This window comes from Corvus moneduloides, chromosome 2 (genome assembly GCF_009650955.1).
Source record: "Corvus moneduloides isolate bCorMon1 chromosome 2, bCorMon1.pri, whole genome shotgun sequence".
Classification (NCBI taxonomy): Eukaryota; Metazoa; Chordata; class Aves; order Passeriformes; family Corvidae; genus Corvus; species Corvus moneduloides.
This window is the reverse complement of record NC_045477.1, coordinates 30,424,606-30,441,043: the sequence shown is the minus strand read 5'-3', so window position 1 is coordinate 30,441,043 and position 16,438 is coordinate 30,424,606. Positions and strand designations below refer to the sequence as shown.

Here is a 16,438-nt window from a genome sequence, read left to right as displayed (position 1 = left end):
CTTCTCTGGGCAACCTGTGCCAATGCCTCACAACCCTTACAGAAAAGAATTTCTTCCTCATACCTGCTGTAAACCTGCCCCCTTTCAGTTTAAAGCCATTCCCCCTGGCTTTATCACTACATGCCCTCGTAAAAAGTCCCTCTCCAGCCTTCTTGGAAGCCTCCTGGAAGGCTGCTATAAGACCACTTTGGAATCTTCTCTTTCCCAGGCTGAACAATCCCAATTCTTTTAGCTTGTGCTCCAGCCCTCTGTCTCTATCCTCATTGCCTTCATCTTTGTGGCCCTCCCTTTGGACTTGCTGCCATGGGAGAAACAATCCACACTGGGCCTTCAGAGCCACCTGGAGGAAGAAGTCCTCTTCCTGACTCAGAGCTGATTCCAGGCTCACCTGAGGCAGCAGCATTCCTGGACAGCCAAATCCTCAGTGGTGCCTGTAAGGGCATGCCTGCCCAGGCCAGATCATGCTGCAGAAGAGGCTGAAGAGGCAGGGCTCCTGCTGCACATGACATCCCATCCAGAACTTCACTGCTTATTGAATTGCCTTCGTGTCCTGCTGGACACCATGGATCTCCCTTTACTCCACCCCTTCCCACTTCCTGCCTCCTGTGTCCTCACTTCTCTTTCCTCAGGAAACATCCTGTGCCTAAGCCTCCCTAACCAAACAGTGCCAGCTCCCCACAGGGAGTGCAACTGGATGTGCAGCTCCTGTCTGTGCGCCTCAGTCCTACCCATGAAAGTGAATCCTTTCTCTGTGTCCCAGAGAGAGAGGGGAATTCGCACTGGAGACAAGGTGCCCAGGAGATTTGGCTTCCTAATCCAGTGGGAGCAGTTGTATGAACAGCAGTGCATGGTGGCTGCAGGTCCACATGCACAGCTCCAGGCAGCAGTGAGACACAACGTGTAGGGACAGTATGTACTTATCTAGGGACATAGGGAAGAAACAGGATGTATACATAAAAAAACCCCACACAAATCAGGCCAGGCAGAAAGCACTGACCCCAGCTCAAACAACTGCCTTGTCCTGTTGCCCTGCCTGGCTGCAGCAGGATGAAAGCCTGCTAGCAGAAAAAATGTCTGTTTACACATATCCAGTGTAGCCCTGCAAGTGAGAGCCTCTCCATCTGCAGCCCAGAAACCATGTTCTGCAGTGGCACAGCTCCTCCCAACACCAGCCTGGACTGCTGGGCTTGGCACTGGCTGCAAAGGCCTGCCTTGTCTGGGGTCTTTAGCACCATTCCCATGAGCTTCTGGCTTTTGCCATGCAGGATTCCCCTTTAGGCCTCCCTCTGTGATAACTCCTAGCCCACGAGCAGGACAAGGAGCAGATTTCCTGTTGTCCCTCCTCCAGACAAGAGCCATCCCAGAACAGGAGGGTTAGGCCTGCAGTGGTGAAGCCAGCTGAAGGTGCACAGCCCTTGAAGGACAGAGCTGACCAGCAGGTCCCTCGGCTGGGTGTCCACTCCTGGGGTCAGCCTGCAGTGAGCAGCAGCTGCTGTCAGGTCTGGATGAGGCCCTCTCACCTCGGCTGTAGGAAGAAGGCAGGATTCCATGTAGGAGTGATGCCTGTGGGTACAGAGCAGGAGGAAAACAAGGGTGATTCATCCTGGGAGTTTGGGATGAATCAAGATCTGGAAGAGTCCACCTCTGAGAGTCCACCTCTCTGTCCATCTGAGAGTCCATGTCCTGGACCTCATGTTCCCTGCAAGGATTGACTCACCGACATGTCAGAATCACCGCAGACAAGCTGGACCTCAGCCTCTACATCCCCAACAGTTCAGCCTCATTGGTGAGTGTGAGATCCAGCAGAGCCCATCTCATCCTTGGGTTCCCCATAAGCTGTCTCAGGAAGCTGCGTGATAAGGATGCTGCAGAGTCCTCTGGGACTGCTTGTACTTTACTGCTGAGAACAAAGCTCCAAAACAGCAGCACAAGCTGCTGAGGCTGACAGCCGCTCTGTGAGCTGCCCCGCTCCCACCCCGCTGGGGCTCAGGGCTGTGGGGCTGCTTTTCAGCCTGTGAGAGGGCAAAGCAAGCAGGCACAGTGGGAACAACTCCCCCTGGGATTAATCCTCTCTTCCTCCATTGTCCCTGCTGGAAGCACTTCTCCCATGTTTTCTGCCTTTTGCTTTGTTAGCATTTCCTCCCAGGCTGCTTGCCCTTAGGTCCCTGTTTCAGGTCAGCCTTTTCCTTCAAATCATTTGGAAATCAAGAAAACTGGAAACAGGACTGCCCAGGGGATTCACATTGATGGAGAAACTGCCACCAACCACTGAGAAAGAGAGAACTTCCTCCACCACGTTCATTTCTGAACACGAGCACACTTGCTGTCCTTCATACTTGGAACCCTCTTGAGCCTTACCCATCCCACTTCATGGTGGTCAGGTGGCCTGGACAGCAGCAAGCGATAAAATAGGAGTGTGAATGCAAAGAGCTGTGTGAATTGAATACCTGCAACTATTTGAGGAGGCATTTGGCCCAAAATTCTGGCTGTTAGAGACCATGATGACCAGCATAACAGTAACCAGGGCATGAGGGCCAGGCTTCTGAGACAGAGAGGAAACAGGCTGAAAACAAAGTTGAGAAGAAGCAAGAACATTGTAAGAGAGAGAGGACAGAGAAGTGGGAAGGAAGTGGCCATCGAGCTCAGGGTGCTCTGCACCTTGGCCACCTCTGTGTGTAAGAAGCTCCCTGGCAGCTGAGTGCCGTGGGTGACCTCGCTCATGGCAGTGAGGGCTGCAGCAGGCACAGAGCCACGGTCCAGCAGCGGCACAGCGGGACCTTGTGCTTTCAGCTGTGCTTCACAGGCTGCTGCAAGAGGTGTGGCTACACACGAACCCTCCATCTGCAGCGGGAAGCGTGTGGGACTGGGGAACCCCTGCTTCCACAAAGGGGATGTGTTCTTGCAGCTGCACTTCCCGGGCTGGTGGTGGGAGACTGGAGGTTGCACAAGTCATGTGCATGTGTTTTTATGTGGGGTGAGAGTTTGTGAACATTAGTTACATGACCGTGTTTAGAAATGTAGGGTCTGACCCTGCCTGCAGCCTGTGGTGCTCAGAACAACAGAATCAGAGGATTTCTTCTCCAGAGAGTTCAGCCTTGTCCTCACTTGTAAGCAGTTCTGTGCCCTGATCTTCTGATGCTTCAGCCAAAATGCCTGTGCTATTGCCATGAGCTCTCCCATTCCCATGTCTCTGCACCCGTGCATGCCTCTGCACAGGGAGAAACCAGCTGATGGAACTAGAGCAAAGGCTGTGTTCCCATCTCAGTCCATTCCACGTGTGTCTGCAGCTTGTGCAGTCACAGCTGAGGAAAACTTCATGATCTGTCATGCACAGGGAGTCTGGCACTGCCTAGTGATCCTCCTGCCCCACAATGCCAGGTCATAAGGGACCCTTCTGCCCCAAGCTCCGTCCTCCCTTCCAGAGGAATTAGTTAAAGACAGCGTTGGCAAGTTCTTTGTTGTGCTCTGGATTTCTGGGCTCAGGATGCACATGGGCACTGCCCAGACTGAGTCACAGATATGCTTTCCTGTCATTTTTGGCTCCCTTTGGCAGGCTGTGCTCAGTGGGTTTAGCCCTTTGCTAGCAAATGCCAAATGTACCTGCCAGGGTATGTGTTTTCACACCCAGGGTCCCTCAGCAGGAAAGAGCAAGCACCAGAGAGGGAAGGCCACGGATGTCCTGTGAAACTGCCTGAGGCTGTGCAAAGGGAGGTGGTTTGAGCTGCAGTGATGCTCCCCTTCATCTGTTTTCCTTTTCCTTGGTCAGTTTCTGTGTTGCAACCAGCATCTTTTGAAATATCCTGGCAGAGAAATGACGGAAGTTCCCCACTTTCCATGTGCTCTGGGGTACACCCAGGATATGGCTTTTTCTCCACACCAGATTAGAGCCCACGAAGGCTCCTCACCAGTGTGGGAGGTGCCCTGTGCAGGAGGAAGGCTATGTTTGCAGCCAAAGTGGTAATGAGCACCCTTGGAGAAGAGTGATCCTGTGGTAGAGAGGATGAATCACCAAGGGAGAGTCAGTCCTGGAACTGCAGGTAACCCCCAAACCTTCCTTCCTTTCTGTCCTCCTGTCAAAGGAATTGGGGGAAAGGCAGGGCTGGGGTGGATGCTGGGCATGGTACGGCGGCCGGCCTCCTACCAGGAGATGGGGCTTAGGACAAGAGCAAAGCAGCAGATGAGGGAACTGGGCAGTGCCCAGGCTGGCAGAATGGCCTTTTTCCTAGAGCCAGGGGGAATGGAAGTCCAGGCAGACCATGGTCTGCTACTCCCTTCAGTGGTTTGTCTGTAAACAATGGGACTGAAGGGTGCAATCCTTCTCTGATTCCCCTGGTAAAGCTGTCTGCATCAAGCTGAGCACAATCCGTGCTCCCATCTCTGAAGGACAACCCAGCCGAGGCTCTCCCAAGAGCTCCCAAGTGCCTTTCCCCCCTGTGGAAACAATGCCTTCTGTGTGTCTGGCTGTGCCCACGCTGAGCTGGGCACTCACTCCTTTGGGGCAGTGTGCCACTGCAGAAAGGGGCTCCCCGTACAGAGCCAAAATACAGGTAGTGAGAGAAAGAAGCTCTAAAGAGAGAGGAAGAGGAGGGAGGTCCAGAAAGAGCAATCAGTGACAGACGGGTAACAGAGGGCAAGGAGGAAGATGCGTTGAGGAGAAAGGAGGTCTGACAGGACAAAGGGGGGGTGAGGTTTGGGCAGAATACAGACAGGGCTTGTGATAAACAGGGAAATAAAAAGCAGCCTCAGGGCAACCCCTGTGTTTCTCTGCTCTGTGGGTCTGACCCACTGCTAGTGACAGGCAGCAGCACCTGCTTCCAGCACCTGTGGGGCTCCCCTGTCCTTGGAACAAGGGACCAGCAGGGTGTTGGGGTATGGAGCCACCTGGGTTATCCTGCCCCTGACTCTGGGCTGGGATATTCCCACTCCTGCTTTGTGTTTTTCAGCCCCAGCAGAAGAGAGAAGCTGCTCCTGGCTGAACATCTGGGTCTTCCTTACTTTTGCCCTTGCCATCAAAGCTGCCTTGATGACCATCTGCCTTGGTGGGTTCCAGGGTCTCTTAATTCCCTTGGGATGAAGGGCTCAGGTGACTGCCTTTTGTCAGGTGGAAAACCCATTTCCTAGTCCCTCTGCCAGCAGGCAAATGGCCTTCACCAAAACCCAGGTCTCTCCACTATTATTAGCTTTTCCCACGACTTCTTTGTCCCTTTCCTTATCCCATCCTTAGAGGATTTCTAATCCAGCTTTGTCAGCTGAGAAAGTGATTCTCTCAGCCAGCAGAGGTGAGAGAAGCTCATCCAAGGGAAGGAGTGACTGGTACTGGGAGAAATGGTCTGCTCTCCTCACATCCTTGTTCAATCCAGATTTCATCGCTTGTTAACGTCACAGAGTCTCTCTAGGGGCTATAAGCAGAAGGTGATGGATAGCACTTGTTGCTCATGCATGAGGTGGAAATGATGATAATAGCTCTTTCCTTCTCTTTCCTCTCTTCTCAGTGGCTTTACTTGATGGAAGCTACGGCCAGTACAAGACTCTCCTCCAGAACTCTACAGAGTGGTACTGTGTCCCCAGCAGTTCTGCAGACAAAAGTGAGTGATGCTGAGAGCGTCATAAGCAATGCAAAGAACTTCACCAAAATTTAGTCTGGTTTTTCCCCTCAACCTTTGAGGTTGGGAATATCATTGTCAGTCACAAGTGGATTGTTTTAAGGAAGGAATCTGGGGAATTGAGGGAAGAAGACACTGTATTGTACATTTTTACTTAGGATGCCATGGAAACATATTCCAGGCCAGTGGAAGAGGGTGGGTCGTTCCACACCTGCATTTGACCAACCTTCCTACTCTTCCCCTCACACAACCCCTCTAATGCAAGTCTGGTCTACTGATCTAGATAAAAGTGTTTTTATACAGGCTGGTTCAATCCAGCTCCACTCCCTGTGCCGGCTCACTGCCTGTTCACACAAGCACCATGCTCAGTGTGAGGGACAGAGGAGGGAGGATGATGTCAAGTAGTTAGGAATAGCTGGAGAACTGAGCTGCAATCACACATGAAGTTAGGGTAATGTGGAGTGCTGGAATGCCTGTAGTGCAAGTTCCCAAACTCAGGTCAGAGATCTGCCCACATGCAACTTCATGTTTTGTGAGGATATATCTGTGGCGGCTTTTTATTCCACCACGTGACTTCCTGGCCATAAGGCAGATCTCTTGGATAACCTGGCTGTGTAAGGAACTGCCTGTGGTGGCAGCAAGGCTGTCACAGCAGTTTGCTGTAAGTCTCTCAGTCTGCATGAGCTGAGAGCTTGGACCACACTTCTCTGATGGAAGCATTTCCAAGCCAACTACTTCCCATCTTGCTTCCTCAAGAAGGGCAAGGCAGAAGCCACATCTCTCGACAAAGAGATGTTGCATGGAAATGGCAGGAGAGACAGAGAAAGGGAAGGGGCCCCTTCAGGCAGGGGCCTTGTGACAGGAGCCTGCCAGACTGCTGGCAGCTTTACTTGTGGGGTGCAGAAGAGAGCATTTATCTCTGTCCAGACTAAAGATGGGGTTCAAACCCCACTGCTAACACCTGGGACCCTACATTGAACTCACAGTCATAAAGGACAGCACATTTTGTTCAAAAGCAGGATTTTTTTGCCCAACAGTGGAAGGCTGGATGTGCTGCCCAAAGGGCTGGAGAAGGTTTCAAAGAAGCTGCTATTTCCTGTCCACTGATAAGATGTCATGGGCTGAGAGTGAGCAGAACTGCACTGGGATGGGCTCCCAGCTGGTGGTGATCAACAGCAAGGCAGAGCAGGTGGGTGCACAGGGCTGAGAGAGGGACCCAGCAGCCAGAGACACCGTGCTGGGCCCTGGAGGGCACTCGGAGCCCCTCCTTGTCCTGCAGGGGAGGGGGAAGGTCCTGGCTGCACCCCTGCAGCACCAGCTCCCCTCTGCCACCAGCCCCACCCCACAGGGACTCCAGATGCCTCCCTGTGCTCAGTTCTGCCCCTCATGGACACTGTGCTTTTTTCCAGGATTTCCTCTTCAACTTGGCAAAAGAAACAGTTACTAACGTCTATGAAACAAAATACTACATAGGCTTATCTGCTCACAAAAATGGGCAGTGGCAGTGGGTGGATCAGACTCCGTATGAAAAGACAGCCACGTGAGTACCCTGGTGGAGTGAGGAGGGCCCTGTAATTCATGCCTGCAGTCCAAGTGACCAGTACATTGTGTAAGGCAGGTATTTCTGTCTTCAACTGCTTTGCAAGTCAGAAAACTTAACTAGTTTTCTAGTCAAAACTATGGCTCCTGATTTCTGTCGCAGTAACGTTCCTTTTCCACAACTGTTTGAGGTGACTCCACATCCACTGTCATGCATGCTAGGGCATTTCCAATCAAGGAACTTTCTTTTACAGGTTTTGGAAGCCTGGGGAGCCCAATTTACTCTTTGCAGAAAAATGTGCTGCAATTCATGTCAAGGGAAACATGGACCCCAACACTTTCAGTAACTGGAATAACGTCCTTTGCTTCACAAATTGCTATCGAATTTGTGAACGGGCAGTCAAACTTCTCTGAGGAAGGACATAAAATCTGAGCTCCAAAGGACCTCAGTTCCCAGCTTGTGCCCCTGCATCCCTTTACAAGCTGGAGATCAGTCCTGGGTGAAATAGCTCAGGCTGATGTCAAGGTCCTGCTGGTCCACTCTCCTCCTTCAGAGCTAATTCTTCAGCACTTTCCTTGACTCCTGGTCCAGTCAATATCTCAATGATGTGGAAAAAGCCGTCACTGTTTCATGAAAGGATATTCATCCTTCAAATCACCAGAGCAGAATTTGAAAGAACAGCATTCACTGGAGTGCCCTTGTTCCTCCTCTGAATGGAAAAATCATTAATGGTTTTAATGTTTCCTTCTCCTTCAGCACACTGTGTGTTGATAAGTTTTTTTTTTTTTAAATGTAATAAATGTTAATTCTGCTCTTTGCATGAGGATGTCTTCTGAGTGACGTGTCCCACATTCCCACAACCCAGTCTCTCAACACAGAGGTTTTAACTTTTCTGTGTGTTTGGCATCTGTAGATGAGAATATTTCTGAGTGTGCTGGACTGGCCAGGAGCAGGAACAACGTAGTGTTCATCTGTAGAGCATGGGAGGAAGGCCCTGAACACTTTGGAGAATTACTTGTGAAGACAGAAACAGAGCAGGCTGTGTAGTATTCAGTGCCAGCCACTGTTTGCCCACGATGCAGCAGAAAGAAGATTTTGGAGATTCTGCTGAGATATGACAGGATGAGGCATGCCAATGAAAAAGAGAGAAAGCAATTAAATGTAACCAGAAGGATAAAAACCAGAGTCCCCCACAGAGAAATTTCTAATGTGAGAAAAGGGTGGAAGACCCCTATCAGAGGCACCACTGCAAATCAGATACACAGAAGTCTTGAGCAATGCTCTGCTTCCCTAAAATTTCCCAAACTCTAGTCTGCATGTTGCTCCCTTTCGTCAATGATATCCATACTCTTTGAAGAGCTGGGCGTTTCCAGTTTGGGACTAAAAATACAGCCTGAAAAACCAGTTCTGGGTGATTTTTTTTCCATAAAAAATCTGAGTATAAATTTTTGTCACTTCTACCTGAAGAAATGTGTTTTTCAGGTTTCTGGTTTAGCCATTGGACCAAAAGCTTGGCTGTTGCAAATCGTTGCCTCCTAGTTTCCAAAGTTGCTGCATACTTTCACAATGCAGTAAACTATTTTGTCTTGTCCAACACGACAGCAAACCCAAACATTGCAATAGACTTCTCTTTTTTATTTCCCTCAGATCAGTTCTGGAAATTACAGCAACAGGGTTTTGAGGAAGAAAAAGAGGCAGATAAGACACACAGAGAATGACCAATGTTTTACAAGAGATTTTAGAGGCAGATGCAGTTCTGGCTCCTGGAAGGTTGTATGGGGCAGAGCAAAACTCATGCCAAGAGATTGGTTTGCAAGAAAATACAGCTTGTTAGAAACAATCTCCATGCCCCAAATTTGGAAGACAAAGAGTTTCTTGAGGTGTCATGACAAAAGCGGGATCTTGGGAGATGATGCTGGGTTTGCCTGCAGAATTGCTGAAGGGAGGTTCCTGACCCCCTCTTCAGTATGGATTTGGCTGAAGGAGGTGCCTATCTCCAACAGATAAGAATCAGTCTTTACCCCTCAAGTCTATTTTGATTCAGGAGGCAGTAGATGTTATAGCAAGAGGCAGAGGTGAAGACAGACAGTCAGGTACAGCACTTTCAGAAAGCTTCAGAAGGACAATCCTGTGTACTGAACCCAGAGGTCGGGTGGGAAGCACAAAAAGTTTATCAGAATGGCATTCCTCATGATGACTCCTGCAGTCCTTGTTTTCAGGTGGACATATTGGCCACATCCCAGCTGCCTCTCAGAACAAGACCTGGATGTTCACCACTACTTGGCACATTAAATTCTGCTTTGGAAAGGAACTCGGGCCTGACGAAAGCAGCCACAGTGACATTCATTTCTGAGAGTACACACACCATAGAGTGCAGGTACTCTGACTGCTGCAACAAAATTATCTTGTGGTTCAAACCTGAGCTAGCTCCTGGTTTTCTCCAGAAAGCTCATGATGCCCAATCTTTGAGATGCTGTCTTCAGCTGGAAAAACATCATTAGAGCCATGTCAGAAGGATATCCAGTGTTGATACTTATGGCCAGACCTATTAATTACATCTGTACGCTGAGCATGCTGCTCTCTTTGTGTTGAGCTCTGACAGCTGAATCTTCCCTTATAGGATATACCTGACTTTCTCTAATAAATGATGACCCTTGCCAAGCCAAGAGATGAAATAAAGTGAAATGTATGTGCTTTTCATGACACCCACTGTCTTTTTATAAGGACTTTCATATGAAATTTTCCTCCAAGGTGTCTGTTCTTTTTTCAGACAAAGCAGAGAATTACTCCCCTACTCTTTGTCTTTTTCTGTTTTATCCCACATCAGATTCTTTCATGTTCCCTTACAACATCCATTTCTCCACTTCTTTATTTTCTTTGCATGCTTGCTGTCCCTCATACTGATTCCCCCTTTACTTCTTTTTTTTTCCTTTAAAATTTTGTTTCCTTTTACCTTTTCTTGTAGACCACAGATGAAGAGCATACAATGTTGTCTGGGAGAAATAAAAGAGAGAAATGGCATTTAAAGAAGTTCTGGCACTGGACACACATCATGTTCTGCCTTTTAAAATTTAGTGTTTCTGAAATTATTTCCTAAGCAGTCTTGTGTAAGGTATTAATACTAACTGGTAAAACTAACAGGTACTGCTGCCTTGAAAGGCTCTTTTTATCCAAAGGATCCACAACCCCCACTTCAGTTGTCCAGTTCATTCTGGTTATCCATTGTTTATCTCACATGGTCTAAGACAAATCCTATGATTTTAGCCTTTATGTCTCTACCTGGTTACAAGGAAATATAAACACTTTTTTATTTTATATGCAATCAGTTTACATACCTGAACAAACTTTTTCACATCCTGCTGCTTAATTATAAATCGTTTATCTTGACAGGCTTTTGGACAATCTGCTGGTTTCCTGGAAAGGCCTCAGCTGATCATGAGGTCCAGCACTTCAGCACTATCTCCTGCTCACAGCAAGTCACTTGCACTCTCTCAGTGTCCCTGTGATCTACATTCATGTGACCAGGAGGAGATGCAGAGAGCCTGTGACTGTCACTGCAGTCCCTTGTGGTGCATCAGTGGCCTTACAACAAGGTAAGAATTCTGCAACATTCACTAGAAAAAGAAAACACAGCCATAAGACAAGGAATTTCTCCTCTCAGGATCTTGAAATGCACCATAAAAACTGGCTTGTGCTATAGTCCGTGTTTTAACATAGGGGAAATTCAGTGTAGCATTTAAGAACAGGACATTGATCTGGTTATTTAGATTGGAGATCAAAACAGACCACTGTAAACACACTCCAGTGCTGCTTTTCTGCCATGACATTCAATCCTGTAAGGTGAGGCACCTGCTGTCCTAGATTCTCATGCAGACTGAGTTGCCACAATTTTACACTCATGAGATGCCTGCAAATTTACTCTAGCTAAGGATCAAGAAGGTAAGTTCGCTGCCTGAACACTCTTACTTCTGACATGAGCTAAAGCAGCTGTTTCTCACTACACAGTTGCCAACTCTGAAATCAGAGCATGAAGGCAACCTCTTTCAGAGCATTAAACACAGATCAAGGCCTTTCCTGTGCTGTCCATCAAGGTTTTCCTTTAAATGATGATGTAGCCATAATTTGACCTGAGTTCTTCCATTTATTTCCAGCTTTATTATGTCCTAACATCTCTGTTTTTAAAGTGACATTTCCCCCCCTTTCCAACTCTTCTCCTAATGATTATAATTAACAAACTTTGCATACCTGAAATCAGAGTAGGTCTGGAACAGAGAATGTTTTGGAGATAAAGAAACAAAGTAAAAAATGGGAAGGGGTTGCTTGGTTTCATTGGTAATAAGAGAGCAAATGCTTCCCCTTCTGTGGTTAAAACTACTCCTTTTGGAAAGGAAGTAGTAGGACCCACACAGAAAAAGGCAGTCTTGGGAGGGAGCCAAGAATGAGCTCTTCTATCACGTGTACAATGCAGAGGCACTTCTCAGATTCATTAGGACACCACACCATTCAGACACCATTTAAAACTACTGCAGAGCACTGGCTTTATGACAGACAATCACATTTTCATGAGTCAAGACCTGCTTAGGAGATACATTGCTTCATGGGACTATCTGACCAGCTGGGAAAAAAAATCACAGCCAGCTGCTGGGAAGGGTTCTCCCGGACTGGATATCCCCAGGCCTTAAAGAAAGGAGTCAAATTCCTCCTGACCAGATAAGAAAAGGTTTCTGCCCACAGATTCTTTTTTGAGTCATCATCATCTGGGAGCTCAGGCACATTTTGGTTTTTAGAAAATATCTCAGTGGAGGCTTTCTATCCAAAGGCCTCTTGCAACTATGAATCGTAAGCATCACAGTACAAAATACATGTATGCAAGTTTAGAATTATTCTACCTGCATTCTTAAAATCTTTTATTCAATTCAATTACTGATCTTTTTACAGGGCATTTTTCTTTTTTTTTTTTTGTGAAGTGTAGCTATCCCAAAAATTTTAAAACCATATTGAAGAACCAAAGTAGCCCTTTAACAACATCAGATTATTAAAGAAGCTCATCTGTCTAATATTTACAGAAAACCAAAAATCGAATAGTTACATAAGTACTCTTCATCCCAAAGGGGAGGGCTGTGCTCAAAGGCTTGATCCCTACTTTTTTTTCCCAGTTGTTGCAATTGTTCAAAACAAGATTGATAAAAAATATCAACCCACCTCTCCATGATCATAAGTATGCATATTTAAAATATCTCAGCATACTTACAATACATAAGACTCTCTTCTCACAGCACAAACTGCAGGATCCCTGCCTAGAGACTCTGCACAGGTGATGTTTGTACTGTCAATGAACACTGGTTGCTACTGAATGAAGTATTGCACCACAAAACTGAAAGACTGGCTTAAATGTATTATTAGGAAAAAAAAAAAAAAAAAACAGAAAGGAAAAGAAAAATAACAATTTTCAGTGATCAGAAGTCATCTTTGCTACTGTCCAAAGGCTGTGGTTCACTATTACATCCCAAACCAGTACATTCCACAGACCAATGAGCCTTGCACTGTGCTGAGATCACCTATTACTCAAAACAAGCACATTTTCTGAGGACTGCTTCAAAAACTTTTCCCTGCAGCTCTGGTTCTCCTGCTGAAGTGTGCTACTTGGAGACAGATCAGGACTGACTCATGTTGAGTTGTGGAATCCTGTGAGCTGGTACATGTACACAGTTGCTGGAGACTAATAGTCAACGGAGTGAGATAATCTGGGGTAGGGATCCAGGGGCTGCAGAAAGTGAGGAAAGGAAAGAAGCTTCCCTGGATTAAAATAATAAATTTGTAAATGTGTTGCAAGCTTAATTTGCCTGCAGATCCATGGTCTGACTTCCTCAATTGATTTCAGATGTGCCTCATCACAATAAGCCTGCCTGGCAACCACTGGACTATGCCTGACCTTGGTTACCATCACCAGACCCAACCCTGACCCGAGGATCGATTTCCATGCTTGACCTCAGACCTTCCTCATCCCTGGAGACTTGTCTAGCAATCTGGACCCTGGCTGTTGTGCCACGTGTGCCCTGCTTGCCTCACTCAGGTGTTGTGGCTGGTCCCCAGCTGTCCTGCTGGCTGTGTTACTGCAGCTGGCTCCTGGCCACCTGACCCGTGGGGAGCAGCTGCCTCCACTGTGCCCTGACAGTGTCTGCTGCACCACAAAGCAAATCTTGAACTGGGATTTCTTTTATTTTGTTGGGTTTTGGGAAGGCAGATTCTTGTCAGTTTGTTTTAGTAAAGTAGCTCTTTACTATTGCATATTATTCCACAGTTCACTTCAGATTTGGGTAGAATTTGCTGCTGATAGCCACCATTACTTCTTCACTGTAATTGTCATCCCTTCAGTCCCAGTTCTGCTGGTTTTCATGCTGTCTGCAAAAAATCTCTTTTTTCAGCAATGACAAACTTACTATACTCCTAAATATCTTCCTCAGCACTGCTGACAACCACAACCAGCTTTAAAAGTCATGTTCCAGTAGCTTTTAATAGGATTTTGATATCTTTGGTTCTTTTTCCTTCAGTGACAATTAAACAGGCTGAACTGGTTCCTTATAGCTCCAAAGGAGTGCAAGGGGGATACAGAGCCATTCACATCTTTGAAATGGTGCTACACTCCACTTACTTCAGCAGGTCTGACAGAATCTGGGAGAGCTTTATATGTTGGGTTCCAGCGTGGCCTCTGGTGGACAGTGCTGCCTGGATCTGTGCAGAGGATCAGCTGTGTTTGTGCAGAGGGCTGCTTACCTTAAGAGAAGGAGCCACATAAATCAATCCAGAAGCAACTGATATGTAATCTCAACACAACTGTTGCAGAGCCACTGACAGATTACAACTTCCCTGTTAGTTTCAGAGCCATACAAGGCCAGATGTAGTGATTGATTAATAAAATCCTTCTGTCATAAAGACATGCTTGGAGGAGCAAATGCAGCACGGAAACACAGCACCCATTTTTCATGGAATCATGGAATGGTTTGGGTTGAAAGGGACCTTCAGTGTCATCGAGTCCAACTCCCCTACATTGAGCAGGGACATCTTCGTCAGATCAGGTTGCTCAGAGTGCCATCCAACCCGATCTTGAATGTTGCCACCTCTGGCTCCGGGCAACCCGTGCCAGTGTTTACACTTGAGCCAGCCTCTCTTGAATCAGTTCTGCCTGACTGACAGCAGATACACCACGTGAGTCAAGCTGCTGGAGCTGTGAATTATTGAGTGGTAGCCTGGGCAGCTGACGAATTTATCAATTCAAGTGGTAGAAAACACCTCTAGTGCTGCAGTCAAGTAGAGCTGAAAGTACCTGCTAATCCTACTGACAAAAGTGGAATACTTCAACAAAGATTAATTGAAAATAATTCTGAGACTTGGCCTTTAGGAGCTTCCTTATCACTCATAACAAACTTCAGTTCCACTGGCTTAGTGAATTGTCTTTAAACAGCACGTTTCTTAAATGACAGACAGCAAAATGCTGCTTACAACCAACTCTTCCCCCTACCACTGCCCTCACTTCTCCACTTATGGGGAATTATAAGATAGAATTGGGTTGTGAGCTGTAAAACCTGCCTGCAGAGGCACATGGCAGCACAAAGGAGCACATGGTGGCACAGAGAGGCCTGTCTCTGCCGGACCCTGGGGGAAGGAGGAGTCACACAGCAGACCCTTATGGAGAGGAGCCTGCCAGGAGCTGATACACAGGTGAACAGTGAGTGATCATCCCATAGAAGAACATTGAGAAAGTGTGTTGCTGATGTGGTAACACGGGATAGGTCACACCATACAAGGAAATACAGTGCCTTAGAAAAGTGTATAAAACCAGCTCACTCCTTTGAATAAACCATTCAGATTCCCTGCCCGTCTGGGTCCATGCTTCAGTCGCCGACACCCACTGATGGAAGCAATCTTATGCCTGCTGACATCAGGGTCTTATTACACAGTAGGCTGCCCATGTGTCTGTTGCATGCCTTAATTCAAGTTTCAAAGTCTCCTTTGTCCTGCCTAAACCAACTACCTGTGTTTCCCTTCTTTCTGCTGCAATTAGCATAAATTCACTCCCACAGTAATGAGATGAACATGATACGGTACACACGTCATTTGATGGCCAGCCTCCCTCCACTGGATTTTACAGTGACAAATTCAGCAGCAGAATATGTTACTTTCACATACAAGGTCTTGACACTCTCAGAAGATCCTTACTCTCTCCAGAAGTCTGCTTGAATATGTTGGAATTATCTGCTGATTTGAGGATCTGCGTGGTCTCGTGATAACGTTACTGCCTTGTGTATTTCCCTTACAAATATCCATCACAGATAAAGACAAAATGTCCCAGTTATTCTACTTGCCATGAGATATCTGGACATCTGCCACCATCCTTTCTGGTCTTAGAAAAGTTGCTGGGATGGCTGCTGGCCTGGCAATTGCATTGATCATCTTGTTGCAGATGGGAAGCAGACTCTGGGTTGCCAGTGTGGTGTACATCAGCAGCTGGTACTGTCAGGATGACGTTCCTGTGGCCAGCTCAGCCCAGGGGGCTGTACTGACAGATGGCTCAGCACCAGGCAGAGATGTCAGTTCCCCCTAATTCAGCATTCAGGTGAAAAAAGGCAGCCAACTCAAAAAGAACTTTTAAATGTGAAGAAAGAGGAGAATCACCACAGGTAAACCCCTTTGCATGGCCTCAGAAATAATAAATTAATCTGGATGTAACTGTGTTTTAACTGAATCACAGGGAGATCCTGGGATGCTGGCAAGTGCTCCAGTCATCTTTGGTGACCCCACATCTGCTGTTGCTGCATGTTGATGATATTCAGTTTTTAATATCAACCCACTTTAAAGGTGTCTCAGACATGCTTATACTGGGAACATGGAAAGAGATTAATTCCTAATTGAAGGTCTTATCAAAATACTTTCTGAGCTAAGAAATGTGAAGCTTAATGCAAAGACTTTCCCAGGACATTACATATTTTGACATTTTCTACACACATGACCACAAAAAGAAAACCCACAAAAACCCAGGAAAATATGGGTAAGTCATAAATACAGACATGCCTCTTCATCCTCCTGCTATTCTCAGCTGGATTTTGGGACCACTTACCAAGCCTGAAGAACGGAGGCTGCACAGACTCTTTAATTGTGACTGATATTTGGCCTAATGTGCCCTCCTTTGGCACTATGACATATATGAGGCCACACCACAGACTAGAGACTTCCATGGTGGTTTTTTTCAACTTTGACCAACTTTACCACCAAGGCCACTTCTATTCAGGTCAGTTCT

At 47.0% G+C, this 16,438-nt stretch overlaps 1 protein-coding gene across 5 annotated transcripts; it reads left to right on the top strand.

Moving 5' to 3' along the window:
* Window positions 1-200: 200 nt before the first annotated feature.
* Window positions 201-16,424, top strand: LOC116439412 (C-type lectin domain family 6 member A-like). 5 transcript variants are annotated; one of them, XM_032098902.1, is made up of 8 exons: window positions 201-4,037; window positions 4,944-5,039; window positions 5,493-5,585; window positions 6,641-6,792; window positions 7,013-7,143; window positions 7,397-9,520; window positions 10,534-10,736; window positions 13,025-16,424. In XM_032098902.1, exons 1-6 carry the CDS (start codon window positions 4,001-4,003, stop codon window positions 7,554-7,556), a joined length of 669 nt encoding a protein of 222 aa, XP_031954793.1. In that variant the 5' UTR covers window positions 201-4,000; the 3' UTR covers window positions 7,557-9,520; window positions 10,534-10,736; window positions 13,025-16,424. The 5 variants fall into 5 exon arrangements, with proteins under 5 accessions (XP_031954793.1, XP_031954792.1, XP_031954794.1 ...); XM_032098901.1 differs by having other exon boundaries at window positions 7,397-10,736; XM_032098903.1 differs by lacking the exon at window positions 13,025-16,424 and adding an exon at window positions 12,759-13,018 and having other exon boundaries at window positions 7,397-10,736.
* The last annotated feature ends 14 nt before the right edge of the window (window positions 16,425-16,438 follow it).